This window comes from Chiroxiphia lanceolata, chromosome 3, assembly GCF_009829145.1.
Source record: "Chiroxiphia lanceolata isolate bChiLan1 chromosome 3, bChiLan1.pri, whole genome shotgun sequence".
In the NCBI taxonomy this organism is placed as follows: domain Eukaryota; kingdom Metazoa; phylum Chordata; class Aves; order Passeriformes; family Pipridae; genus Chiroxiphia; species Chiroxiphia lanceolata.
Window position 1 is genome coordinate 396,821 of NC_045639.1, and position 26,723 is coordinate 423,543.

General features: G+C 46.2%; 1 protein-coding gene across 5 annotated transcripts in view; it reads left to right on the forward strand.

Annotated features, from left to right (window-relative positions):
* CFAP61 (cilia and flagella associated protein 61) overlaps window positions 1-26,723 on the forward strand; it is a 94,637-nt gene that overhangs the window by 57,472 nt on the left and 10,442 nt on the right. For all 5 annotated transcript variants that reach the window (XM_032681757.1, XM_032681758.1, XM_032681756.1 and 2 more), the window contains 6 exons: window positions 493-661; window positions 2,577-2,748; window positions 6,656-6,948; window positions 10,749-11,076; window positions 11,281-11,372; window positions 13,898-14,103. In XM_032681757.1, coding sequence (XP_032537648.1) covers window positions 493-661; window positions 2,577-2,748; window positions 6,656-6,948; window positions 10,749-11,076; window positions 11,281-11,372; window positions 13,898-14,103 — 1,260 coding nt within the window. The remainder of the gene's footprint in view (window positions 1-492; window positions 662-2,576; window positions 2,749-6,655; window positions 6,949-10,748; window positions 11,077-11,280; window positions 11,373-13,897; window positions 14,104-26,723) is intronic.

A 26,723-nucleotide genomic window follows, 5' to 3' on the forward strand; every position in this document is an offset into this window, starting at 1 on the left:
TCACAACCGTTTTCATAGCTTTCTATTAATTTTTAAACTTTGTGGACTAATACTTTGGAACACAGATGCTAAAATGCTAGTGGTGCCTTCCCTGCATTTGTCTCACCACAGCAAAGGCAGGAAAAAAGCTGAATGAGAGAGACTTGTCTTGGAGAAAGAATTGGACCGTTAAAGTATTTTCTTTGCAGGTGCAAAAGCCTCCTCTCATCAGCCTGCAAAGGAAAAGCAGAGTAAAGCATATATTTCTGACTTCGTTCTTAAATTATGTGGTCGTATGGCCCAGTGCTGGGAGGGATTGTTTGGTTTCAGCAGAAAGTTGACAATTTGTAACTGAGTATTTGATAATGACTGGTCTTTTGCCATAGACTGTGGCAAACTCACAGTGAGGGAGCAGGCGGAACCACTGAGGGCCGCGGCCGAGCTCACCAGATGTCTAATTAATGCCTGCTGTCAGCTGCTGAAATGTCACTTACAGATATTCTTTCTTCACAGCCACTGTTTTAATGATGAAGATTATGCACAGATGTCACTTTGTTCCTGGGTTAACGTTGTAGTTGGTAAAATGACTGGCATAAATCGTGCTGCCAAATACGTGGTTGTTTCCGAGGAGAAGAAAATACCATACGACTACCTAGTGCTGTGCACGGGGCAGAACTACCAGGTGAGGTGGTGTGCAGAGTGCAAACCAGCCCAGCATTCCCAGTGCCTCCAGTGAACAGCGTTCCTGGGATCAGCAGAGCAGGCCTTAGCAAGGGTATCTTCAGGCAGTTTGAGCCCTTCAGTGCAGCGTGTTGGGCTGTGTTGGTGCCACAGCCGAGCTCAGGGGAGAGGAGGGGTTGGACACAACTCCCCACCAGCAGTGGCACTGCTCAGGACTGGGGATGAAGCAAAGCTGCTGGTGTTTTTGCCACTGTGACCATGAAACCTGCTGAGAGTAGGCCCAGTTGACATGTGGCCCCAGCCACAGGAGACTTAACTCCAGCTGGTCTAATGCCATTTGACCTAGTTTTGGCAGTGGAGAGAATTCCTTATCAAATTAATGGCTCGTCTCACGTGATGACCATGCCTAGGCATGTCTGTGATGCTGCTTGGTATTGTAGCACACAAGCTGAGTTTACACTGAGACTGAAGCAGACCCTTAGCTGCATGTAAGATGTGGAATCAAGCTGAGCTCCAGCCCCACAGGCTCAGCTTCTGCTCAGACACCACGGGCAGGGTTGGTTCTGGCTCATGTGTCCCCACAGGGCCATCAGGCTGTGTAACCAAACAGCTTGGCACAGCCCTCTTACTGCAGGACTTTGCCTTGCTGAGTGGTTTGGGGCAGGAGTTGTGAGCCAGGTGTTTTGCCCTTAAAATCAGGAGATGAATCTGAGCATGTGTCTGCAGGCTGTACAGTGCTGTGCCATGTCCCACACATGAACACGAGAGTGTTCAGCCCACAGCAGGGTCTGGCTGCATGTGTACAGCAGGCTGGGGGGTTTGTGATCACCCCTCAGGGCAGAACCACACTTAAACAGCAGCCTGTGGTCACTGTTCAGTGGGGATGAAACAAAAGCTGAAGTGTGGACTGAAAAAGTGCTCCTAGGAAAATATGTTTGGAGGTAACTCTAACTTGCAAAATAATTTATGGGAAGTAACTGCATGGGAGGAGAAAAAAAGATAAAGAAAGCAAGTGAAAAGTCAGGTTTTATCTGCCTTTGAGAAGAAATCCTATCATCTATTCTCACTTCTAAGCTCTACAGAAGGACAGGAAGGAATTAGTTTTATCATCTGGCTTCTGTTTTATTACACAGAGCTCCAGTCCATCCTTTTTATAAGTTGTCCCTTATTTGGTTAGCAGTCAAATCAATGCCTACTAAAACATTTGTTATGATTTAGAGGATTCTCTTGTTGAGTAAGGTCTTTTGATGTCATGCCTGGTTTCATGTGACCCAACCTTATTTCAGTTGATGTGGTTGGCTGTGAGAACACTGCTCAGGATGTGGATCACTGGTGCTGCACGAGTCCTGTATGAGACTCCCTTTTTGCTTTGTGTAATTCAGGTGGAGTTTGTTACTGTAAAGCAGCATTATACAGTGAACATGGTACTGAATCCTGGCATTTGAACCATAAAGCAGGTTTTTGCCCCGTTCTCTGGGACAAAATCTCTTATTTTAGAAATTTGATTTTGCTGAGAAAAAGTGGAGGCAGTCTGAGCTAACAAAGAATCTCCTTTTCAAGTTGTCTGTTAGTCAGAGAACTGCAGAGATCCCTCAGTTGTGTGTTGGGGTATTTCTGCTGTTTGCTGTGCAGTCTGTGGTGTTTGCCATGTGCTTCCACTTGTACTGGCACTGCTGTTTGGAATGGTCACCCACAAGCCATAGGAAACAGGGAATGCATGCACACTTGTGTGAGCTCAGACCAGCAGGAATCCATGTTCTGTGGCCACAGGTGTGTTTGCTGGTGCTGAGTGTGAAGGAGGGTTGGGGTGTGCATGGACAGCAGCCTGAGGCATTCAAAGTGAGTGTGTCATTGTCTTTTAATGTCTCCAAGGCATGTGCCAGATAACCATTTGCTCACCAATTCATTCCTCCCAGGCCCTGGCTCCCACTGGAGCAGATATCAAACTCCCAACTGACAGCCAAGTCATGAGTGAGTGGCCACAGAGATACACGGGGAAAATCCCTTCCAATCACTTCACTCTCAACGATGACCAGGATTGCTTGTGGGTGGCACACTGGCTGCAGGAAAACCTGGTCAGGTCCAGAGGTAAGGGGGCTTTAACGTGTGCACACTTAGAGAAATGTTTCCTAGGCTTAGTGGTTCCTTAATTCCATGGTATAATTGGTGCCTGATTAATTCTAACAAAGTCTTTCATCTGCTGTGCTTTGTTTTCCAGATTAATTTACAATTTGTTGTCATTTTTGATACCCAGCATATTTAGCTAGGAAAGAAAGGCTTGAGATAGATTAATTATCTGCAGTTATTATTATATAAAACAAAATGAGTCCTAAATGCAAATCTGGCTGGAGTCATTAATTAGCCAATTAAATAATAATTTAATTAGTGGATGTGTTTTTCTGTTATATAGAAAAATACCTAGATTTGTGGTGTAACACAAAGAAAACAGCTCTAAATTAGGAAGTCTCTGTCAGCACTGTATTCAGTTGCACTAGTTACAGATTTTCACAGAGAACTGCAAGCTCCTGGTATTCTCTTTGTAACCCTTAAAATCAGACATTTGTTTAGACATCCCCCATCCCTGTACTTCCTCAGCCTTGGTGCATGTACTCTGTTCATGTATTTGTTAGTTCATCCACTGTGTTTGCTGGTGAAAATACCTGGGATCATCTAGGCTTCCCACTCAGCTTTGAACTACAGAAACAGAGGCAGGCAGGCAGTGAGTTCATGTTGTGTCAGCTCCTGCCAGCTTCGAGTTGGGACAGTTCAGAGCAGGAAAGCTGTCTGTGGGGAGTTCCTGTCCCAAGGACTGTCCTGAAGATGTGTTTTCTCTCTCCTGAGTGTAATGAGAACTGGCAGTGATGTGGTGTGGTGGTGGCAGGCTCACACCTAGTGGCATTCCTTTAGGGAAGTGCTGTGGCCAGCCCTGGAGCAGGGTGAGCCCTGGCCCCGTGGCTGCTCTTGTGGCTTTGCCGTGAAACCTGGCTGATGCATGGAACCTGTGACAGCTGGAATGGGGACTAACTGAAATCCATCTCCCATTAGCTCTGCACTTGCCACGAAAATAAAAAGTGGGATGGAAGTAAAGGAAGGAACAAAACTGCTTTAATGGCCCAAAATGGAGCAATTATTTTTTCTCTATACCCAAGCATAGTTTACTGCCTTATTAAAAGCATGTTTGTAGGAATACTCTCGCATTAAAATTCCAGCGCATGAGCCACCTACCGAAGCCACTGATGCTTTAGCTCATACTGGGTTTCTCCTTTAGCTTTTGCTAACTGCAAAGGTTCAGGTCATGCTGGGGTCACCGAAATCTTGTGCTTCCACTTGTGGAAAATGAATGAGTCTGCTCTGCAGCAGGATGCTGACACTCGGGTAATAAATGATAAAACTACTGTAATGATCTTTATTTATGGCTGCTTTTTCCGTGAAAGATTATTATGTTTACTCAGATGCATTTTCATGTAGTTAAATAATAAAAGCATCCTGAGGAACTGCTCTCTGTCCAGTGGACATAATTTCAGCCCATAATGAATATCTGTAGTTCTTAGACTACTAGCACTGTCATCTAAAAAGCCACTAATATTGTAATAAGCAGAAGCAGTAAATTGTTGATTTACAAGAGGTCAGTAAAGGAGCACTGCTTTCCCTGATCTAATGCAGTTGTATTTAATATTACCATATAAAACAGAATTTTAATTTTCCATGACAAATGTGGGGCTTGAATCTGATCTTGTATTTCCCTAAATGCCAGTGTCTAATGCAGAAACTGAGCTTCCCTCTGAGGGAACTGGTGCTGCCAAATGGCAAAGGTGTCTCAGCCCAGCCTTGCCCCAGAGTCAGAATGGAGCTTTGCTGGGCCATGCCTCTGGGAAACCCTCCTCATCCTCCTTTTCCAGCCACCGTAGCCTCTTTAGCTCCTGATGTTTCATTCCTCACAAATCTAAAGCGTGTAAACATAGCATGAGGCTGTCAGCACCTGCACACCACCTTTTTGCCTGCCCTCTCAGCATGTTGAGTCACTGAAAATGAGTGTAGCAAATCTAGTCTTTCACCCCAAGTTTTGCTTTGCTGCTTCTTGCATTGTACCTTGCTGCACAGGGAAAAAATGATCAGTTTTATGTCTGTCTTCTCTTTTGGACCTTTCCTGAGGCCAGGACTGCCTGCAGACAGGTGTCCTGGCAGGCACGAGCCATAGAATGGCTTCTTCTGGCTTGGAAAGTCAGCTCAGGGATGAACACATTGGACAGAATTCCCTTGTTCTGTATGATATTTATGGAAGTAGTAAGATCTTTCTTCTTATGATTTCAAAGTGATACATTTGCAGGTAAAATTGTTCTGTTGCCCTGGTCATTGCTGTGAACAGTAAAAACATGTTTTCCATAATTTCTGAGCAGTGTACTCATGGGGGGATTCTGTTCTCTGGCAGCTATGAAGAGAGATGTTTATTTGGTAGCTACAAATAGCTAAACTGATAGGGACAAATAAAATAACCTTGTAATCAAAGGGGAATGGTAGAACATCTGTTAACATTTTTATCATTAATATTCTTGGGAGCTTGGGCTGTGTGCATGTTCAGTTTAGTATTGCCCTGTGTCTCATGCAGTAAAACGTGGTCCCAGTGAAATCAGCTTAGCCTGTAAATAATACAATTTATGTATAGGGGATGCTGTCACTCGTGGCAAGACATAAATGCCAGCGCTGAGATGAATGTGCAAGTCAGTTGCAGCACTGCCCAGGTATGGGACATTAAAGCACGAGGACTGTGCTTTTGATGCATCCTTGTGCTGGCAGGTCAGATCCTTGTTGTCCTGAGACAGCCAGCATGCAGGAGCTGATGTGGACATTGGCGGCAGGTAGAGCTGTTCCTGCCCCGAGGCCAGAGCTTGGGGCTGGGGCAGATGGGCACAGAGGAGCTGGCAGGCCTGGCTCGGCCCTCCTGTGCTTGGAATGGGCAGGAGAGGAGTGTGTTTCAGTCCCTGCTCAGAGGAACGTTTGTGTGTTTTATATTAGACCATCCTGAGATAAAACACGCAGCTGCTCCGATGCATCCCAGCTCTGCCTCCCTTATCGCCAGGAGGGCTTTAGCTGTTAGGCTGGGGAGCCCTGCTGTGCTCACACAGAACAGGACTCCCCCATCCCCAGGTATTCCTGCTCAGCTCTGACTCTGCCCTTTGAAGTGGCACCAGTTCAGGACAGGAAGGTGCAAGGCCCTGCCCTGTGGCTCTGCAGTGGCAGGTGGGAGGTGTGTGTTGGGCTGGGTGCCCAGGGTGGGAAGATGGAGCTGGTTTCAGGAGCGGTTTCTGCAGAAGGAGCAGCAGGACCCACACACTGCTGTCCCAGCAGCTGATCATGTCTGTGTCCAGCTTGCTGACTTCCAGCATGAGGAGGGATGGAACCTGGCTGGCTCAGAGCTTGTGTGATGTGTGAGGGAGGGAGGCACCTTGAGAGAGTGGTGCAGAGCTCTGCCTGCCATGGTGGTGGGACAGGGTAGGTCTCAGCCCCATTCTCTGGAGATCAGGCTTTGGCAGAAAGAAGCCACAGCACTGATGACCATGTGGCACAAAGGTTTGTTTTCTGTAACTTGACCTTTCCACAGTTTGTGGGGTTTTTCTGCATCATGTATTTAATTTGCTCCTGTCTGCTCCCTTCTCCATCAGTCCTTTGAACGAGCAAAACTGAGGAGAGAGAACAAAAAAATGGTGATTTTTTTTTTTTTCCCCCAGAGGCTTTTCAATCAAAATAATTTCGAATTATGGGGTCAGGATGAATGCCGTACTTCTGTGTTAAGTACTTGCCTACTTTGTGGGATGTTTTGTACAGATTCTTTACTAAATTATCTTAGCTGCTGTTGCTAGGTAACATTGTTTGCTTCATAGCATCAGAGAAATAAGAGGGTCAAAGAGAGCAATTTCACGTTATTATCATCTGAGTTATCCTAATAAGGTTTTCATTGTATGTCTTAGAAATTTTCCCCCTTTTTTTTTCCTCTTAGGGAACGTCATTGTCTATGGGAATACAATTGACATTTACACCACAGTAGAAACCCTCTTATCTCTTGGAATTGATGGTTCTCGCATCCACCTCGTGCAGCCCCCGCTCAGCTGGGATGTTCCCTGTCTGCACAACGCCGAGGTGGAGGGCGCTGTCCGGGAGGCCCTGGCACAGGCTGGCGTGGCCCTGCACGGGGACAGTGTCCTGGCACAGTGGGGCGAGGGCAGCGACCCGGAGCGGATCACCTGGGCTGCCTTCACCACTGCCACAACCCCGCTGAAGCTGCAGTGCTCAGTAAGTGTGTGCTTTCAGTGCATCCCCTTCAGACAAAGGCCATCACATTCAGATAGTCCCTCATTGATTTATCTGTTTCTCATTGTCTCTAGGAGACTGAACGTTCACTTGTTAGTCTCAAGGATTGGCTTTCTAAAAATCCAAATAAACCCATTGTTAATGCCCTGACTGATTTGGATTAAAATGTATTTAAGTCACCTGATACACAAGTAGTAGTTTGCTGCTGAGTGACAAATACTCTTAATTCATTTTCTAAGTAATTCCAGAAAACCTTTCCTTATTTAAATGTGTGCAGTTACTCCTGTCTATAGTTACGTGCACTTGATTAAGTCACAGTAGAAGCCAAAAACATTAGGATAGAGAGGCCTACTATGTAACTTAATGAAAATGTATTTTTAGCAGATTTTTCTCTCTTTACATCAATGACTGCAGTTCTGTTCAGCTCCAGTACTAATATCTTAGGTGTCGGCACACTCACAGGTGTGGCTCTGCTCTGAGGCTGGGGACAACTTTTAGCTGTTTCTAGAGGTCAGGATTGTTCTGTTTTCCTTTACTGGGCTAATCCACAGGAGTGAGCACTTCTGATAGTCACTTCAGAACCTCCCTCCATGGGGTGCTGCCATTCTGCCCCACACACCCTGTTGTGTGCCCACTCCTTTGTGCAGGAGCAGCTGTCACTGTGGGAAGGACGAGCCGTGTGCCTCTCCCGGAGAGCTCCCCAGGTCTTGGGGTCCCTGCTGGCTCCCCTGCACTGCAGCCCTTCTCTTTTTAGCATAGGGATAGTTGAACCCTTCCTCATGGGAGTGAAGACCTCCCACAGCACTTTTACCCATAGTGGTCTCCTGATTTTGGTCTCTGTGTCAGTAGTGACATTTCTCCCACTCTTCTCATATGCAGCTCTTCAAGATCTCTCTTCTTTCCCTGAAACTCCTCCATTTTTATCATTCTTTCACAGATACATTGATGTGGTTCTCATTCTTGCAACTTGGTATGTACTTAAACCACCTCCCCATCAGCCCCCCCTCTTTTCCCCACCACCTGGCCCATATGGCTGTTCCCTTAAACCTCCCTTGCCTTGGGGTTTGCTTCTCTTGCCCATTTGTGTCCCTGCTCGTTCTTCTTCCAGCCATGGTCCTTCCCTCTCAAGATCTCTCTTTCCAGCCTCTGAGATGGGAGATGTTTAATTACTTGTGGTGTCAGGGGCTTTATATTCTCCAAGAGCAGTTCAGCTGCCTTGCAAGGCTCGGGCTGCCTGGGAGGCGGGCTCAGGGGATGCCAGGCTCGGGAGAACAGCCTCTGCCAGGAGGGCAGCTGCGCTCACCAGAGACCAGGCTGTGCAGGAATCGGCGCTGCAGCAGCCCTGGGCCTTTTGGGATTTGAGCCAGTATCAACTGTTGATTGGCAGTTCTTGGGGGCTTAATTTGTTGAGTCCTGCAGGATAAAAACAACAGGAGAAAATCTCCTCTTTCCCTAAAGCAGCAGCCTCCCTCCCTCCTGCCTGGGCTGACAGATGGCTCCCAGCCTGGAGGTTGCAGCCCTCCCCTCCCCTCCGGTGACACCGTCCTGCCTGTCAGCCAGCAGGACATGGGGCTGGGTGGTCCCCTTGCCCTCACGGGCAGAGCTTCCCTGATTTTGCTCTCCTAGATAGTCAGAATTCCCTTAGCTGTGTGTAGTTCCTCACTTGGTTTATCTACAAACAAGCCCAGGGGCTCTGGCTCCTCTGCTGCTGCATCTCTGCTGTGCCAGTGTTGCTAAAATTTCCAACTCCCTTTGCTTCTCTCTCCTGTGCCTTCTCCTCCAGCTGGCTCATCCAACCAACTGTGAGCATCTGACACTTTACTTAGTCCCCAGGAAAGCTCTTTGGGGGTGCAACTGGGTAACACCTTTAGCAAGGTCACAGCTGTGTCCTCCCTGAGCTGGCACTAAGGGAAGGACAGATTATGGGTGCTGCTTTGTCCTGACACAGTTATGTCTTGGGCTATTGAGGATGAAAGCAGCAAGGGAATGCATACTTCCACCCTTTCCTCAGCCTGTACAGGAATATTTCTTGATGGGGGACAGCAACCTGTGACTTGTCATCTAATGATTTTAAAAGCTGAGAGCATTAATGGGGAAAGCTCTGTGTGAGGGCTCTGGAGCTTCACAACCTCTGTTGTAGTGATGGTCAGTCTTCATCCGTGCCCTTTGCAGAGCACGGTCTTGTTCAAAACATCTCTCAGCCTTGTGGTTCTTGTTCCTTTTAACCCTCAGTGTCCAGTGTGCACTCTTGTTTTACACTTGCTTGGGGCCCATCTTTTGCCAGCCTGGCATGAGGCAGCTTTGAGGACACTGCTCGTAGTTGTAGCTTCTCCCACATCTGCTCTCCCGCCGCTCTGGCGGAGGTGAGGGTGGTGCTGGGTTTCAAAGTGGCTCCTCAGGCATGATCCCTCTCTGGGGCTGTGCTGCCTGTGCATCTGTTCCACTCTGGGGCTGCTCCAGCACCACCTGCTCTGCGCTGCTGGTCACGGGGCTCCTCTCTGGGGGAGGTGGGGTCTGTCTGATCTGCTTCCTGGTGTCCCAGGAGAGCCACTGTGCAGGTGCCACAAGAAGACAAAAGGAGGGAATTATCACTAGCTTTTTTTCTTTGACACTCAAAAGAGAGATTTAGGGTGATTTTCTTTAAATGTCCTTGAAATATTCCTGTGGGGAAGATGAGCTTGTGACTTCAGTAGATGCCGGTCCCAAGATAATTCCCTGCCTCGGGGCCAGGACTGTAAGGTTGCCTAAGACAGTACAGGCCATCTTTTCAAAGAGTGGAAGTCCCATCTTTTTTCAGTCTCACAAAGCAAAACATACCAAATAGGTATCTGCTGTGCTCTTACCAGCCTCAGCAGCTGACTGCCAAATGTACCAGATAGTTTCCCTGCAGACACAGCATCCTCTGGGCTGGCCTGGGTGATCTGGGTGGATCTGATGGACAGCCAGCCTAGTGCCTGGCCTTAGAGAGTACAGCAGTCCTGTGCTTTGGGGAGGTACAGCTCAGCCTGCCTCCTAAAGCAAGTATGATCCAGGTCTGGAGTAGTTAGAGAGGCGTTTCAGTCCTGACAAAATTTGGATATGCTTTCCAAAATCTATGATACTGTCAAATATAACAAACCTGGAAGCTTTCCTGTTCCTGTGAATGTTCAGTCCTCTTGTACTTCTCACAACCTCCTTGGCCTCTGCAGCTTCCACTGGCTGAAATTATACTGCTGTAGTTGGAATGAGGATGACATTTCCTCTGAGCAAGTTTAATTTCTGATCTTTCCATTTCATTGACTGTCCCTGTGCTGGCAGCCAGAGTAACTCAGTTTGTTGGTAAACAGGCTCAACAGTTGGGAAAACATTTGTAATACACAGTTATCCTGCTGAAGGCAAAGTACACTGTGCTTTTCTATTCCTTGGGGTTTCAGGTTGGCTTGAGCATTTGAAAGAAGAAAACCAACTTCATAGAGGGTTCAGGTCTATGTCCTATGCTTGTACTAACAGAAAATACACATGGCCACTCATAGTAGTTTCACATATGGTGAATATGGAGCTTTTAAAATAAAACTCATCTAATAACCAGAAGCAGATGAGTCTAGTTTGGTAATTCTCCTTTCTACTGTCTGTTTTAATTTTGGTAGCAGAAGGATCTATCTGTGTATATAAAATCATACTTTATTTTCTATTCTTGTTTTTTAAAATAAATAACATTCAGAACAAAGTGTGGGGTTTGATTTATGAAATTAACCAGTAAATAATATATAATATAATCTACAATTATTTATATCTCTTTTTAGGCATTTTTTAGCTTTGCCTACAGGGCAGTGGATTATGAAATCTTTAAGGCAGTCAATGATGCTTGCCTTGTTTTTGATGGAAAGCTTGTGATTGATGCCAAATTCTGCACCAATGATGTCAGCATCAGGGCTGCAGGTCCTCTAACAAAGTTCTCCAGGAGATACTGTAAAGATGAATGGACACACAGCAACTTCAACTCCAGAGAGATTGGCTTTGAGCTTGCTGCCTCCATGCTGAGTCTCTTTGATCCAACCCTTCAGCCCCGTTCTGAGCCACCAGAAGGCCCAGACAGACTCATCCCCATGTACAAAGGATGTAAAGTTAAAGGTATGTCCCACTGGATTTGTCCCACTTTCCTCCCCTGTTCTGTAATACAGGCAGATCCATCTCACCTCAGGTGCCATCTCATGGCAGAACAACCCTCAAAGCTCTCTATGTAGTGGAAAAAGATGACAGCAGAAGGAGGGCGAACAAATACTTTATTTTCTTCATTGCTTAGGACTTAATAAACCTCATTTTCATTTATGGCAGGAGGTGTTCTTCCTGGAGGTTATAACTACTTACACGTTTCCAAACCAGCAGTTCCCACCCGCTTGGACACAGAACTCGCCCAGTGTGACCACGTAAGTTAAATAATGGAACTTCTTTGTTTCATCCTCTGTTTGGAAGGAGGTTCCTGGTTAGGGTAATACAGATACCTGCCCGAGTACCCTGAATTGTAACCAAGTACCTCGAGAAGTGTGGGTTGATGTGTCTGTGGCAGTTCCCAGCACAAAGCGAACACGTGGCAGGTGGGGGGGTGCTGTGTTTGCCATCAGGTGGGGTTAGAAGTGGTCCAGTCAGCTGAGCCTGCGTGCTCTGCATACACCAGGTACAGCTGCTGAACCAGGGGGAGTGACAGACCTCTCTGAACCTCTCAGGGGTTTGTTTCCACGCTTCCTGACATTTGACTTTCTTCAATGATGCCCAGTTTCTATGCACAGGTCATAGGACAGTATTAGCTGGATTTGGTGCTTCCAGCCTTAGTGTTGAGCCTCTTTCCTCTCTGCAATATGGTGCTGGAAATGCACACAGATGATAAAACTTGGCAGTTTATCAGGGAAATTCGGTTGATTTCTAGAATAGTAGGAATTATTCTGGAAGAGATGCTCTGTGCTTCATTGCTAGGAAATAGTGAGTCCTGCAGCCATGAGGGTTCTCTTGGAACAGGGAAGGGGGAACCACTTCACACATTGGGCTACATGGGAGACTGTCCCAGGATACAAACATGGAGACACTTCTCTTACTGAAGAACTGACTTGTGAGACAAGAAAAGGACTAGATTAATGTCTTTTAAAGCCAGAGAGGACCATCCAGCTAGGCAAGCTCCTGTTTCACATAGATTGTACCTCTTACCTCAGGGATTTCTGTATCAAGCCCATTCTTGCAGTTGATTTAAAGAGCAGCTTTTAAAAAGCTGCTTCAGTGTTCGCTTTAAAACTTGGACAGTGGTGGTCCATAGAAAGAAATTAGCTTTTAAAAAGAAATCCATGGTTTTGGGGAGGAATCAAAGCATGGTTCAACTTGTTTTCCAGATCCATGATGAGCCATCCAAAGCAGGATGTGCTGGAAAGCTGAAAGGACCATCAGAGAAATTGGTTTTGTTACTCCAAATTGCTAGAACACGATTAGAATTCTTTTGCTGCTGCTTTGATTACCTGCTGATTACCTGAAAAGGGGCCATCTTTAAAGCCACTCTAGAAACTTCATGTACATCCTAAAAGAATATTCTAAGGAAGAAGTAAGAGAAGCTAGTGAAAGGTATTAGCTGAGATGTGGAAGTACCAAAGGTTCCTGTAGCCTAGCAACAGGTTGTAGAAATGTATAAAACTGGAACAGGAATACAGCCTGAAAAAACAGCTTCAAGCTATGTGATCATCCCACTGCAATGGCAGGTTTGAAACAAATTTTTACAGTTTTGTTTTCAAAGTGGTTGATTTAAGTGGCTGAAGCTAAATGCTACAGTTTGAGCATCAACATTCAACAGTGTTACTTTATTGACAGTAGAGTTGGTGTTGGCAACAGATGGCAACCCCAGTTCAAATTAGCAAGAGTTGGGTGCGAGCAACTTAAATCCTATATAGATGTGTGTGTTTGTGTATATAAACACACATATACATATGTAAGTAAGTACATGCATATATGTTCTTTGATATTCACTATTTAATGGTCTAGAACACGGCCTGAAGGAAACACCCTAAGAGCCAGTGCAGCCTCCTGTAGGCACAGCCCCACCTGTACACAGGGCTGTTTATGTAGTGTATAGGGTTGTTCTGGGACTGAGCAGGAGCCTTCTGGGTATTTCTCTCCTTGCTGGAAAGCTGTTCCAGCACATCCCACCCATGGCTACTGGGAAACGTGTTACACAAAGCCAGAAATGCTTCATTGGTATGTGATAAATCTGAGTTGTAGCACTGGAGTTCCCACCTGCCACATCAACCTGGACCTGGTTAATGTGGCAGTGTCACCCTCTGCCTGCAGTCATGCAGCTTCTACCACATGCCATGAATTTGGACTCTGCACTTACACTGTTTGCATATACACATATTTACATGTATAAAAATACAGATGGGGAGTTATAAATCTGGAGAGAGAGTAAAAGCCTGCTGGTGTGTTCTTCATTCCTCAGGATGGGATCCTCAGTAAAGCAGGATGTGCCATGTGTGTGCTCTGTCATAACTGAGGCTGAACAGAGTTCAATTGAGTTGCCCAAACAGAGGCATGCAGTGTTGTTTGGGCTGCCCCACGGCATCCCTCCTGACTCCAGCTGCTGCTCCAGGAGGTCACAGGTCCCTGTGGATCCGATGTCACTGCCAGTGCAGCTGGAGGGCCTAGATACCCTCAGGTGTCTGCAGTGGCACTCAGCCCGTGCTGCACAGTTGGGTGGGCAGTTAATCAGGGTCTAAACCACACGGGAAAATCTATGTCCAAGCCACAGCAAAGTACCTTATAACCCACGGTGCAAAGAATGGTCCCTTGATTTAACAAAAAGGGCTGTGTGTTTTAGGAGGTGGTAACTGTGGGCTGGGAACCCCTCGCTGACCCTGTACGTGTGCCAGGTCAGGTGTTCCTTCCACCTCTACAGCTCTCCTGGTGTTCTCTGTTGCAGGGGACAGAGATAATAACTGGAGAGGCAGGACAGGGGAACTACTTCAGGATGCACTTCAGCAAGTACAAGATGGTGGATGGCATCACCTGCTTTTCCAAGGAACCCTTTCCTGTCTCCAACTACCTGTGCTTGTACGGACAGCATGAGCGGCTGCTGAACGACCTGTTCTACCGCTGGAGGGCCGGGCAGATCACAGACCTGTACAGGTGAGGGAAACTCTGCCTCGTGCAGGAAACCTTAGTGTGATTTGTCTTCTGGATGTTGTCCTGTGGAACAAGAGGTAGATGAAGAGATTTAAAAACATTTTCCATTATTTATCAAAATTATCAGTAGTAGTGCAAGTCCTGAAGACCTTCCTGGAAAGAGCCGTGTGCCTGATTTATTGAGAGGAGGAGCAATGGTTTACTTGACCATCTTTCATCTGAAAGAGCATTTTGGTGTCTTTACCACTATTGTTTAGAATATTTGGCAGGCTCAATCATTCAGCTGAATCTGAACAGTCCTTTATTACTGTTCATGTTCCGAAGTCACTTTTTAAAAGTATTTTTGTCATGTTAAATCAAATTTTTAAGCCAGAGATTTTCAGGGAGATTTTAGATTGCTCCTGGTGATAGTCACACTCAATAATAACTTGCCTGCTTTTATCTGGTGATAAACCCTAAAGTTTATCCTTTAGACCTTGTGCTCTATGGAAGGGAGTTACTGTAACTTAATGTTAGAGCTGGAGGCTGTGTCAGGACTCTTTCTGGTGGCAGCACTGCAGCGGTGAGACAGCTCTGGCAGGGTTTGAGGTGCCTTAGCAAGCACAGGGCAGTGCCTGTGCCTGGAGGTAGGTCTCCCAAGGGAGACTGAAGAGCCTGGCTAGTTCTAGCCAAGGGCCAAGGGCTGTGTGCTGTCTCCTCCAGAGAGGAGATTTTTCCATTGCTTTGATTTTTGTTTTAAGAAATCCTTCACAAATGGTGCTTGGGAATGTAAACTGTCACACACGGAGAAGTGAAGTACTGCTTTACATCAGCTGGGTAGGGACAGAAAGCCAAGCTCAGGAACCAAATGGCCAGTTTTTATCATGATACAAAGCTGACAGTGGTGCCTGAAAAGTCTCCAGATCTGATTTTGTTATATTTATAACTGGAAGAAAGGCACAAATGGTAGCAAAATTTTCAGATTCAACATTGTTATTTAGGTAAAAGTTTGCTGTAAAGGATGTGCTGTGGTCCAGAAGAGGCTTGGGAATTATTGCTGGTATAGGGCTTGATTTTGATTTATAAAAAACGTTGGGTTTGTTTTACAAAAGAGGAATGGACACAGCAAACTTTAAGTTCCCCTGAACGGCACCTGGCCAGTAGGAGGACCTGAAGGAGGGTGACACAAGTGTGTGAGATATGGGCTAAGACAACATATTTTCTTTCCTTGTCACGGCTGATGCTGATCAGCTCATACATTTGGAGCATTGGAAGGAACTCATTCAGGTTGTGGCAAGGTACCAGTAGTCCTTTTTCTGGCATTGCAATGTGCACGTGCAGCTGTGAGCTCATCTGTTGTGTGAACCAGACACTGAGGCCGTGGTTGTTTGCCCAGATGTGGTTACAGTGTCTGTTGTTAGATGTACCAGCAAGTTTCACACCAGTAGCAACATCTGGAAGAATAAATCATCTTGCTTTGGGATTTCTGCCTGCAGCACAGGTAGCAGTATTTTCCTAACCTTGACCAAACTAGCATATTTTCCCTTTCTCTCCCTTGCTGCATGTTGGGCACATAGCCCAGCCTGAGGACCTCAGTGCAGCTCACTCACCTGCTTCCCTGACAGCTGCACTCAGGTTTGGGAGAGAGGAGACGTGAACTTTGTGAACACACAGCTTATTTCTTCTTCAGAGAAATAAGAATGGGTTAGCCTTCCTTGTACTCGTGATCCTGATGGGATCACCACACAGGACACAAGCTGATCAGGGGATTACAAAGTAAGGTCAGGTTCTAAACATCCACAGAGACTGTAAAAATCTCAGGAGAGGGGAATATCCCAGTGATGATCTGTTAATAGGATGTCAGGCCAGGCAGCACTGTAAGAGTGAGAGGAGCAGCTTTACCTGATGGCAGCACATACACTCAGTGGAGAGTCACTTGCTCCTGTAAGACTGGGGGTGTCTTCCCTGCTCTGTGCTCACCAGGGCCCTGAGCTGTGCATGGTTGGGGTCCTCTCACACCCCATGCCACAGGCCCCGGGACCTGCGAGGCTGGTGCTCTGCCCAGGGTCACTGGTGTGCTGCACAGAGGGACACCACGTAGCAGGGCCTCATCACATCTCTTGAGCTCTCCTTAATTAGTCATGATGAACTAATTTTGGACTTGTCTTTTACAGCCTTTAGACAGGGATGTTGTTTGGGACCTTTTGCCTTATTATTTTATCTCACCTCTTATTAGCCTGTGGCAAAATTCCTGAATTACAGTTGCCAGGTTTTTCTTATCTGGTTATTTTATTGCCTCCCGTCGTTTTTAGTCTTCTTTATACCTTATCTTTAGATAGGTTTGTTCCTTTTCTTCTTGCTCTTTGGTCATGTGTATGAAATCCCATATGTTGCTCCTCAGCAATGAACATATGCTGCTCTGTAATCACCTCGCTCATGTGGTTCTTGTGGTGCTCTCACACACGTGTTCCTGCTCATCCCAGGCTTGGTGTTCCTGTTGCACATGTCCATCCTGTGAGGAGGGTACATTCTCCAGCAGGTGTAGCAGGTAGGAGACTGAAAAGCAAAGGGAACCCTTTGCAGGCAGCCAAGGCAGAGGGCAAGGACAGATGAGAAACGGGAGAGGAGGAAGCAAATTGCTCCTGAAAGCAGCAAATTCCTGTGCTGCTCTCAAGAGGGGGTAGAGCAGCAGAAGAAGGCTGGCAATGTAATGTACTGTCATAATATATCACATCTACAATACATATACATCTGCACATTGTAGTGCACCATACAATGTACATATATATGTGTGCAGTGTACAGTAGACAGTGTTAGAACTGAGCCAGGACAAGACTGGTTATTGGAAAACTGATACACTGAAAAACAGTTTAGCAGCTCTTGTGAGATGAAGATTGAGACTCTTATGTGGATAAAAAGTGGTGCCTGGTTGACTTTTGGTGAGGAGCAGGAAAATGCATTTACTGGTTTCTGTGTGTGTGATCAAAAAAAACCCCAACTGTTTTGGGCATCATTCACATGGTCTGTGAGCACAAACCTGAGGTTAGGACTGAATTTCTCTTTGGCTTTGAAAAAAATGCTTTTAAACTAGTACATGTAACATCTTCTAGCAAGATGTGAAGTGCCCTTAGTGAAAAGAATGTAGACTGTGAAAATGTTGTGATTTGGTAGTTAAGCTTGTAAACTTGATGGTTTGAAGCATTCGTTCTTTATGCCTCCCTTCTTTATGCCTCAGTTTTGTGGAGGGCCTTCCTGTGAGGCAAGAAAGTGCAGTGCTTTAATCTTTTGGTCTGTATTTAGATTTCCCAGCATGGCATCTCATTCCAGAAATGGACACAGAGGAACAGCTGTCACCTGGGAGCTAATTTATTTCTGTGTAGCATGCAAATTATCTTTTAAATAATTAGAGACTGCACCTAGCAGTGAATTTCCTCACTGATTTGTGTTCGGTATAAGAGCTGGAAGTTAACCCCCTGGTACTGGATTTCCTGACCAGACTGTGCCAGTGCCATTCTCAAATTAGCATTAACAACAGGCCCTGGAGATCCAGCAAACCTGACAAAGTCTCCCCTTCTGGCTGTGCGCCTGGAGCCGGGGCTAACGGCAATAATGAGAGAAATAACATTTCCTTTGGTCTGCAGAAAAGTTACATTGATTTTGGTGTGCCTTTAACGGGAATAAAAGCTGCAGGACTTGACCCACAACCAGAGGAAAGACTGGTCACTGCTCTGCCTCCTCCCCTCAGTCCCTGGGCTCTGGAGGAGGTGAAGCAGGGCAGTGGACACACAGCGCCCAGGGCTCCACTGGTGCTGCTACCCCAGCCCAGTTTCACGGGGGGAAAGGGAACCATAGCCCCTAGATAGGCCAGATGTGCCCCCAGTCACACTGTGAGTGATGTGTGTGTTCCACCTGCTGCCCTTTCAGACTTTAGGTTCATACATGTCTCACAAGCCTCACAAGCAGGATCAGGAAAAGCCAGCATGGAATCACCTGTCCCTGGGCTGCACAGTGCACCAACACATGGGCCAGTGTAAGCTTTCGTGGGTCAGACACTCCCACTCTGTTACACTGTGTTCACAGCTCATCAAAAGCCTCAAATGCTTTGGAATTGATTTTTTTTTTTTTCATGGAAACAATGCTTCCAGCTCTCATAGTTAAACCAGCCAACACTGTATCTCATGGGTCGAAATAGTTTTAAAATTTTCTTTTCCTTTCTCCTCCTTTAGTAGACAGGCACTGTGGACATTTTTAAAGGAGGTCTTGGTGCAGCTCTCAACTGCACAGGTGATATAACTGCTCCTCAGAAGGCCTTAGCTGTGATTCCAGTGGTACAGACATTAATTAATATAGTAACAACAGGTATTGGTCTCTCTCAAAAATAATTGCCTGTGGCTGAGCTTCTGCAGCTGTATTTGGGCCTGATTCTCACAGGTGTCAGGTGTTCCAGCATCATTCAGAGGCACCTGTGGGTGGACTCAGTCCAGCACTTGGCTAGACCTGGGTTTAAGGGGCCACGCTTTTGTTTCTCCCTGTGCAAACAAGAGCTGAGGAAATGGGCTGTGGAGCCAGAAGATGACCACGTGTGGTCAGACAGCTGTCTCTTCCGACTGCCCCACAGAGGGATGCACTGCATCCCTCTGGATGTTCTACAGGATGCCAAGGTCTGCTGGGCAGGTTGCAGGGCCTTGGACAGGCAGTATTTACTGACCAGAAAAGTCTCATCTTCATGTGTCCTTGGGCTACAAGAAAAAGGCCCCATTGTCATAGTGATGGTCTCCCTTCCATGTGCCTCGTGCCAGGCAGTGGGTGTTCTCCCTCCACCTGGGCCTGCAGCCAGTATGGTCCTGAGCAGAGAGGCCTTACAGTGCAGTTATGCCATGCCAGGGCAGGAAAAACCATAGGAACCAAAGGCACAGTATCCAAAACCTGAGGATTTTTGTATACAAACCTTTTGTCACCTGTGAGATGAGCAGCATTACTCCCTAGATTTGGAATCCACTTCAGGAAGGAGTTTCTGTAATTTTTATTTATTTCCCATCAGCCTGTATCTCAAAAAGGCTGAACTGGAATTCAAGGCCCCAAGAACAAGGCTGTTTCTCACAGGGAAGACTTCTGAAGGAAAAAGAAAGCAAATTCCAGTAGTTTAATCTGAAGTATAGCACTTTGTATGCCATGATCCTTCCCTCCCTCACTGACTGGAAAGCCTTTGGATTATTTCCATTGCCTTAGCAGCAGATAAAAGAGGGGTGAGGAGAGAGGTCTGAAACATTTTTTTTCTTTTTAAGCTTACAGATTTGTTACTGGTCATTCAGTCCTCCACACTGCTCCTCAGAGGAGGAGGTAACCAGCCAGTGACCCCCTTTTGTGTTCTCCCGAGGCAAAGGCAGCTGCAAGGCAGTTGCCAAGTTATGGAACGTGTCCGCAGAGCGGTGGAATCTCCCTCTGCTGCATCTTAAGTACAAAACAGATAATTAGAGGGGTCTCATGATACTTGGCAACCAAATGGATGCTCACTGGCATCATGCCTTTAATATGAGGTAGAAGTGGTTCATGTAGGCTTCATGTGGCATTAACAAAAAGCAAATCTTACATAATGCATAAAAATCTGACCACTAGTTTCTAAAATACTTAAGGAGCTTATTTCACAAATGAGGTGTGAGTGGCTTTTACTTAGGAGTTTGTAATGCTGTATTAATGAGCTTGTTATCAGCTATGACCTACAGAAGATGACGGTTGCATCTCAGCCATGTGGCAGTGACAGTGATGCTGAGATGAGGGACCACCCGGCACAGGGCAGTGAGGGTGGCACAGGAGGGAAGGTGTGAAGAAGGGTCCTGTCAGAGGTGCCAGTCACTTTCTGAAAGGTGCCCTCTGAAAGGCTGTGTTGCTCAGCCCTCCCCTTCTCCTGTTTCCTGCCATACCTGTGCACCAAGCTTGCTCTCCGGGTGATGCTGTTGGCTGGTCAGCAGCATCCTGCTGGTTTTTAACCCTGGGTGAGCAGCTGCTGGACTGAGAGTGCTGAGCGACCCAGGCAGTGTGAGCAACACCTGGAACAGGGTTCTGAGGGCTCTGCTTGTTCTGCTTGTCCTGTGTGTAGGTTTAGTTCTCAGGAGATATGTGCTTTTAGTCACCTGCACTTACCTCCCTTTGCATCCTGGGGCCTGGATAACAGCACTGGATGTTTCCTTGGCTGCTCTCCTCAAACCCTGACTCTTACTCTTGTGTTGTGTTTTGCATATTGGCTGTACAAGCTAAATGCTCAAAAACATTTTGAGCTTCATGAACAGCATTCACTTATTTTGAAGTAACCATTTAGCTTTTTCCACTGAAGTTCAATTCTCACATCCTGATGCTGTTTACATTAGGCTGAAGGTGATTTATTAAGCAGTGTCATTCAATGAGACTGTAAGCAGAAACTCCACACTGGACTGACTGTTTATTGCCCCAATGCTAATAAATCTCACAATATAACAAATAAATCAAGAAAAAGAACATAATTTGATGTTTTTGGCATTACTGTTAAAAGGACTAGGTAAAGAGATAAATCTGTTACTTATAGGATGGATAATCAGTGATTATTTAAACATGAAGTGCATGCTGCATAGAAAAGCTGGTTTTAACCCAGACTTTCCAAAATGAGGAGTGCTTGTTCATTAAGAGAAACATTAGAATGCCCTGCTGCTGTCTGGAGTCTGCTGGATCCCACACCATTAGCACACTGGGATTACATTTAAGGCATTCCACCTTAGGCTTCTGTTCATGGTGCAGACGGTGAGATGTTTTTTCTGCAGGGATGAAAAAGACTGGAAAGGAACTGTGGCAGGTAGTGAGCATGGCTGAGAGAGACTAGTGCTCCTCTGTACACTCTGCAGCCTAATTAGAGGGGAATGCATGTGCTTTTTAGGAAGAGAGACAGGACTGGAAGGAAGAACACGTGAAGGGATATCAAAGCACTGCCGGCTTTCTCGCTCCCGAATTAACCACTAACCCCACGGTGCCCTGGTACAGCTGTACTCACAGACCCAATCAATACCAATGGCTGCAGACAGATATTAATGGAGTTCTAAAGGAGCAGCTAACTTGCTGATGAAAGGCCATGTTACTAAGAAACCCCACGGCCAAATTAGTAAGTGAAAGCTCATCAGCTGAACACTACCACGTTAATTTGCAGTCAAACCTTGCTGATTCATCCTAGCAATTATGCAAGCCATTATGAATGATTAAACTCTGAATCCATAAACAGTTGCAGAAAAGCAATCATACTGCTGCACACAGCCTATCTGATGATTTTGTACGTCAGGTTTAATTTCCTTTTAATTGTTTACCATAATGCATTACACGTGGAATAGTACTATGTGAGAGTGCAGTAAGCCTGATGTCAGGGTCAGTCACAAAGTGCTCAGGGAGAGTGCAGACAGCAATGATTCTGTGTCAGCTTTAAAGAGCACAGAGTTTAGAAAGTTTAAAGAGCAGTTCAGTGGGAATCACCTACACCATAACTGCTATGATCTGGTGAATAATCTAAACTTTACCAAAGGCCGGTGCTGAAATAACGGAGAGTCTCTCCTGAGGACGCTTAGAACAGGAAAGGGCTGCAGCATCTCAGTGCCAGGATCTGCCTCTGGGTGCTCTAATGTAACATTCCCAGGATATTAAAAAGGCAGCAAACAGCACTGGGTTATCAGGCGGGATGGATCACCAGCGCTGGCGAAGGGAAGGTGCTGGCAAGTGATGCACAGTGTCACCCCCTGACGTCAGCAGGTCCCTGCAGCAGCCCCAGGGAGCTCTGGGTCTGTGCCAGGGGAGCAGGATCGTACTCAGCAAGGTCTGCATTCTGGGGCCATTTTTGTGGAGCAAGAATTGCGAGAGCAGTTGCCCTGCACTCTGGTTTGCCATTGCAGCTCCAGAAAAGAGGGGGTTGTGAATCACAGCTTCTAACCCAGTCATCTTCCAAAGAGAAGACACTGTGGGTTCTGTGCCAAGTGGTAAAGAAGCACAGGCTTGGTTTCCAGGATTTCCTTTGAGCCTGTGAATTCCTGAGCAGATTTGCTTTGTGAAACTGCCCAGTGGAGTCAGTCACAGATTTGTTGTCCATAAGGCTGTTTAACAGGAGTGAGTAAAGCACCTGGGCAAACAGGTGTTCAGGGAGCAGAACTGCAGAGCAAAGAGCTGAAGGTCCTTCTTGCTACAACCAGGGCTGTTGGTTCAACACTTGCTTGGCTGTTCAGCAGTTGTAGGCAAACATTAGGAAGTTGCAGGCCAGAGGACATGTTATGCCCTTTGTGCTGAAGAACAATACTCTCAGGTGGTGCTCTAGGGATTTTACACAAACTGGTCCTGCTTTTTACCTATGTAAACCTACGTAAAGCTGTCTTTCAAAATTATTGGTCAGATGATATTGGCAGGAAATGCTCAATGGTTTTATTTATATTTTCCTTAAGCTAACACTTGATGATTCCTGGTCTGGCTATCCAAAATATATCTGGAAATATTCTGTACCTTTTACTGGAATCACCATATCTTTGTAATTAAGAGTCTCAAAAACATCCATATGTTGTCTCCAAAACAATGCATCTTAGGTGCTTGTGTTGGAGAAAAGACTTTTGCTGATCTGCAAGCTGTGTTTGGGAAGTATTGTCAATATGACCTGGAAATTAAAATTGTGCTGCATCCCATCCCTCTACTTCCTGGGAAGTGGAATTCCCTGCTCTGTGTAGGCACTCCTGGTATAATTGTGTTCCACTTGAGCCTGTGTCAGGTGAACAGCTTCCATTTCCTCTGTGCTTGTCCTCCTGGGTTGGTTCCTGGGGTCTGTGTAGCAGCAGCTTCTCTGCCTGACTGGGCCCTGCACCGGGGAGCTTTTGCCATAATATGGACTGCTTCCATAATCCACCAAAGCCATTCAAGATTAAGGGATCCAAATGTGCTAGGGAATAACTTTGTGTGTCCTGAGGTCTGAGGGTTTGAGAAGGGACAGTATCTTCCAGATGTAACTGGTACAGCCTGGAGAACTCTCCATTTTGTGTGTTACATTTTCTCTCAAAAAAAAGAAATTTAAACCCAAGAAAATGGACATCTAGCTTGAAAATTCCCTATGTTGTACAAAATGTTGGAAGCTCCAGAGAGGAAAGGAGACTCTCCACTCCTTACAGATTCACAGGAGCTTAAATTGATCAATGACTCTGCTTATATTGGCTACTAAAAAGCCCTGTGTGCTGAGGGCACTGCAGTGACCAGAGAGACACTGGGCTTAAGGGCATGGAGGGCAGGGCACTGGTGCCTCGTGGCCAGCTTTGGGAGGAAACAAATGGGATTTCAAGAGATCTGCATTAAGGATTGTTTAGAGACATTTAATGAGGGTTGCAAACAGATCCAACCCACTTCATGGGCTGTCTGAGTCTCTGAACTTGCCCTGAGTGTATGTGTTGGAAGAGTGGGGGTAGCAGAGATGTGAGGAGTTGAATTTGGGTTTGTTGTTTCCACAAAAGCTCTGAGTAGCAGAAGAACAGCCAGAGGCACAGCATCCTCCACAGCTGTAATCACGGCCACACCAGTCTGCAGAGGGATTTTTCAAAGGCACCATCACGAGGTGCCACCTGCCCTTTGAGTCTTGGAAAATGCCACCTCATCTTGGTCTCACTGCAGGGAGAAGCAGCAGTGTGTGCCCCTGCTCAGGGGTCAGTGTCAGTCCAGAGCTGAGCAGCTCTCTCACAGAGCTGGTCCTCTTCCTCTGCCAGGCCTTCCCTGTCACAGGGTTGTAAATTATTTTAAAATAACTGCAATTACTGATCTTCTTTTTGTACTTTTGTGCTTTTTGTTTTGTTCCTGTACAAACCAAGTGTGTTATTCTGGAGGTTTTCCCTTCAGTTTTTGAGACTTTCTGGCTTTGTACCTTGCTGCTGGTGGTATATCCTGTGCCAGCAAACCTGACAGTCAGTGGGGCAGGGTCGGGTCCTCGCTGCCAGGACATAGAACCAGCTTCCACAGGAGTAGAGGCTTCTTCTCCAAATGTGCTGTGTTCCTGCAAATGACAGGGAGAGTAACTATAGGCAGCTCTTGGATGGACAGCCACATGCACACACACTCCAGTTTTGCTTGCCAGCAGTGCCCAGCTCTGTCCACTTTATTTATATCTTTTGCAAGGGGAAGGATTCTGTGCCTTTTTTACAGGACACCACAGAATATTTCCTTCCTCCTTGCCTCTCATCTAATGTAGGCTACACCTCACCAGTGAGGCAGACCAGACTTTAAATATTGTTTGTCAATGAGAGGCAAGACCAGCTCCTTAGCAACGAGAAGGATGTCGCTCATTGTCTTCTGGAGGAACCAGTTCCATCCCGCTCTGTCAGAGACTCCTTCCTGCCCTCGCTGCCGTCGCTGGCAAGGCTTCCAGCAGGGCTCCCTGCTCGGAGGGCACCAAGTTTGCACACCCGTTATGCCCCTGGCACCATTGTCATCTTGTACACGTTTAGCCTGATCGCTCTGGCAGGTTATGAAAGACTGAAGGGTGCAAACACATGTGGCAGATGCCGCTCTCATGCAGCGGAGGAGCCTCTGAGCCCCTGTTGGGAGCCTGCCAGCTCCATCTCGCACACTGAAGAGCATTATACTTCAGAGCCTTCCCCAGCTTGCCCTGAGGGACTGCTGCTGAAGTGGTAATAAAATTCAGAATGAAAGTCAACTTGTTGGTTTGGATTCAAATGGGTGTTTTCATTATTAAACTTCCTTTTAGCAGCCATATGTGGAGCTGCTCTCTCAAAAACACCATGTGCCCCCTGAGAAAGGTGAATTGAACAGAAAAGATAAATAGATGAAGGCACAGAGCCGGCAAAGAAAGCAAATTGTTTCTGTGAGGTGAATCTCCAGATTGCTCTTGGAGGGTACAGTTCTTCAGATTAAGGGAAATGAAGGGAGCTGGGAGTAAACATTGGGTGCTGGGAGCTCCTTCTGGCAGCCTGTCTAGAAAACATGGATAAGGCATTCTCTGTTCCCTAAAAAAGGGCATTTTATTTGCGTTAAATATTGCAAACTGAGCAATGAATTTCAGGTTTTGAGCTCCAAATCTGTGAATATTGACAGGAACAGTTAAACTCATGGTTATGAAAGGAACTGGTAATGGTAGCAGGAATACATAGCACCTCTGAAACATTAATAAAAAGCATTTAATGGAACACCTCAGTGAGACAGGTGAGCACCTTAACTGAGGTAAGGCAGTTGGAAGATATGCCTCAGTTGAAAGAGGAAATCACCTCCTCAGAGTTACAATTAAAATTAAGATGCCAGCTTGAAGACAAAACATTTGGCTAGTGGAACATGGCTTTTAGCAGGGCATATCAGTAAAAATAGAGTGTCTTTAATTACCTTAATGTATTCTTGTATAATGCTCCCCTTTCTCTTTGCTATCTGATATCAACAGTGAGTTAAAGGTTTGTGTTGGGTGGGGGTTTTCTTCTGAAATTAAAGGGGTTTTAAATATTTGAGGGATATTGTGTCCTTGTCTAGGTCTCTGCACACATTTCAGGTGTGCAGTTACTGAAATAAAGATCTGTAAAGCTGAGCTCATCCTTTCTAACCTACATATCCGAATGAGCCAGCATCTGAGTGGTGGTAACTCCTGGGCTGGGCAGCACTGGTGTTTGGAATAGTGTCCATAAATATTTATAGTGTGAAAATGCCTATGGGAGAGAGCCCTGCTGTGCTGGAGGCCGTGCAGATTCTGAGGGGCAGCCCCAGCCAGCTCGGCACACAGAGAGGAACGGGGTGCAGGGACAGAGAGGGGTCGAACACGTGAAAACCCAGCCAAGCTGTGCCAGACACACAGAGCCTTGTTAACGGCACAGGAGAGCTGAGGTGTAGTTCAGAGCAGGAGGGGAAAATCCTGCCCTTGGATGAGGAGGAAGTAAAATCCACAGAGAGGGAACTGCACATTAGTCCTCTGTAGATAGAATTATTGAACTCGTGTAGCACCGTTTAAGTTGCCTTATCCAGATGTTCTTTTAGAGACCACACAGCTGGACCAGATGAGAGCATTGGTGTGCTCCTGGGGCAGTGCCAGGGTCAGGCACAAGTGTTGGGCACAGGCTTGCAAATGTCCTCTCCCAACTTCCTGGGTGACCCTGGTGACATCTGTTCGGTCATTACAGGGATGAGCATGGGGCACCTCCTGACTGCAGCGAGCATTAACAAGAATTACACGCGCGTAAAAATTATCTTTCGTTATAAAGGGGAATAAACCACAGCTTTGTAATCTGGCTGCTTCTGGTTATATTTACAGCCATGCGGTTCTGCATGGAGCCATGTCCTCTGCATCCTTTTCCTCCTTTTTCATGGAAGAATGCTCTCGTAAATGCTGTCACTGAAAGAAAAAGTTACAAGAGCTTCCTCCTAGAATCCGTTCAATTTAGCTTCATCACAGTAGCACAAAGAACATATTGCAGCGCTGTGGTGGCCTGTTTTTCTGGCTTTTATTAATCCAGAAACCTTAATGATGAACAACATTTGTGTCATTGTCTACACAAATTTAATTTGTTTATGCAGCAGTTCAGTTAATCCTGCAATCTGCTTTTCTCAAATGAGGACAGATAATGGAGACACCGTTCTTTACAGGTCTTCAGGCTTTTAAATTCTGATAAAATCAGGATTCT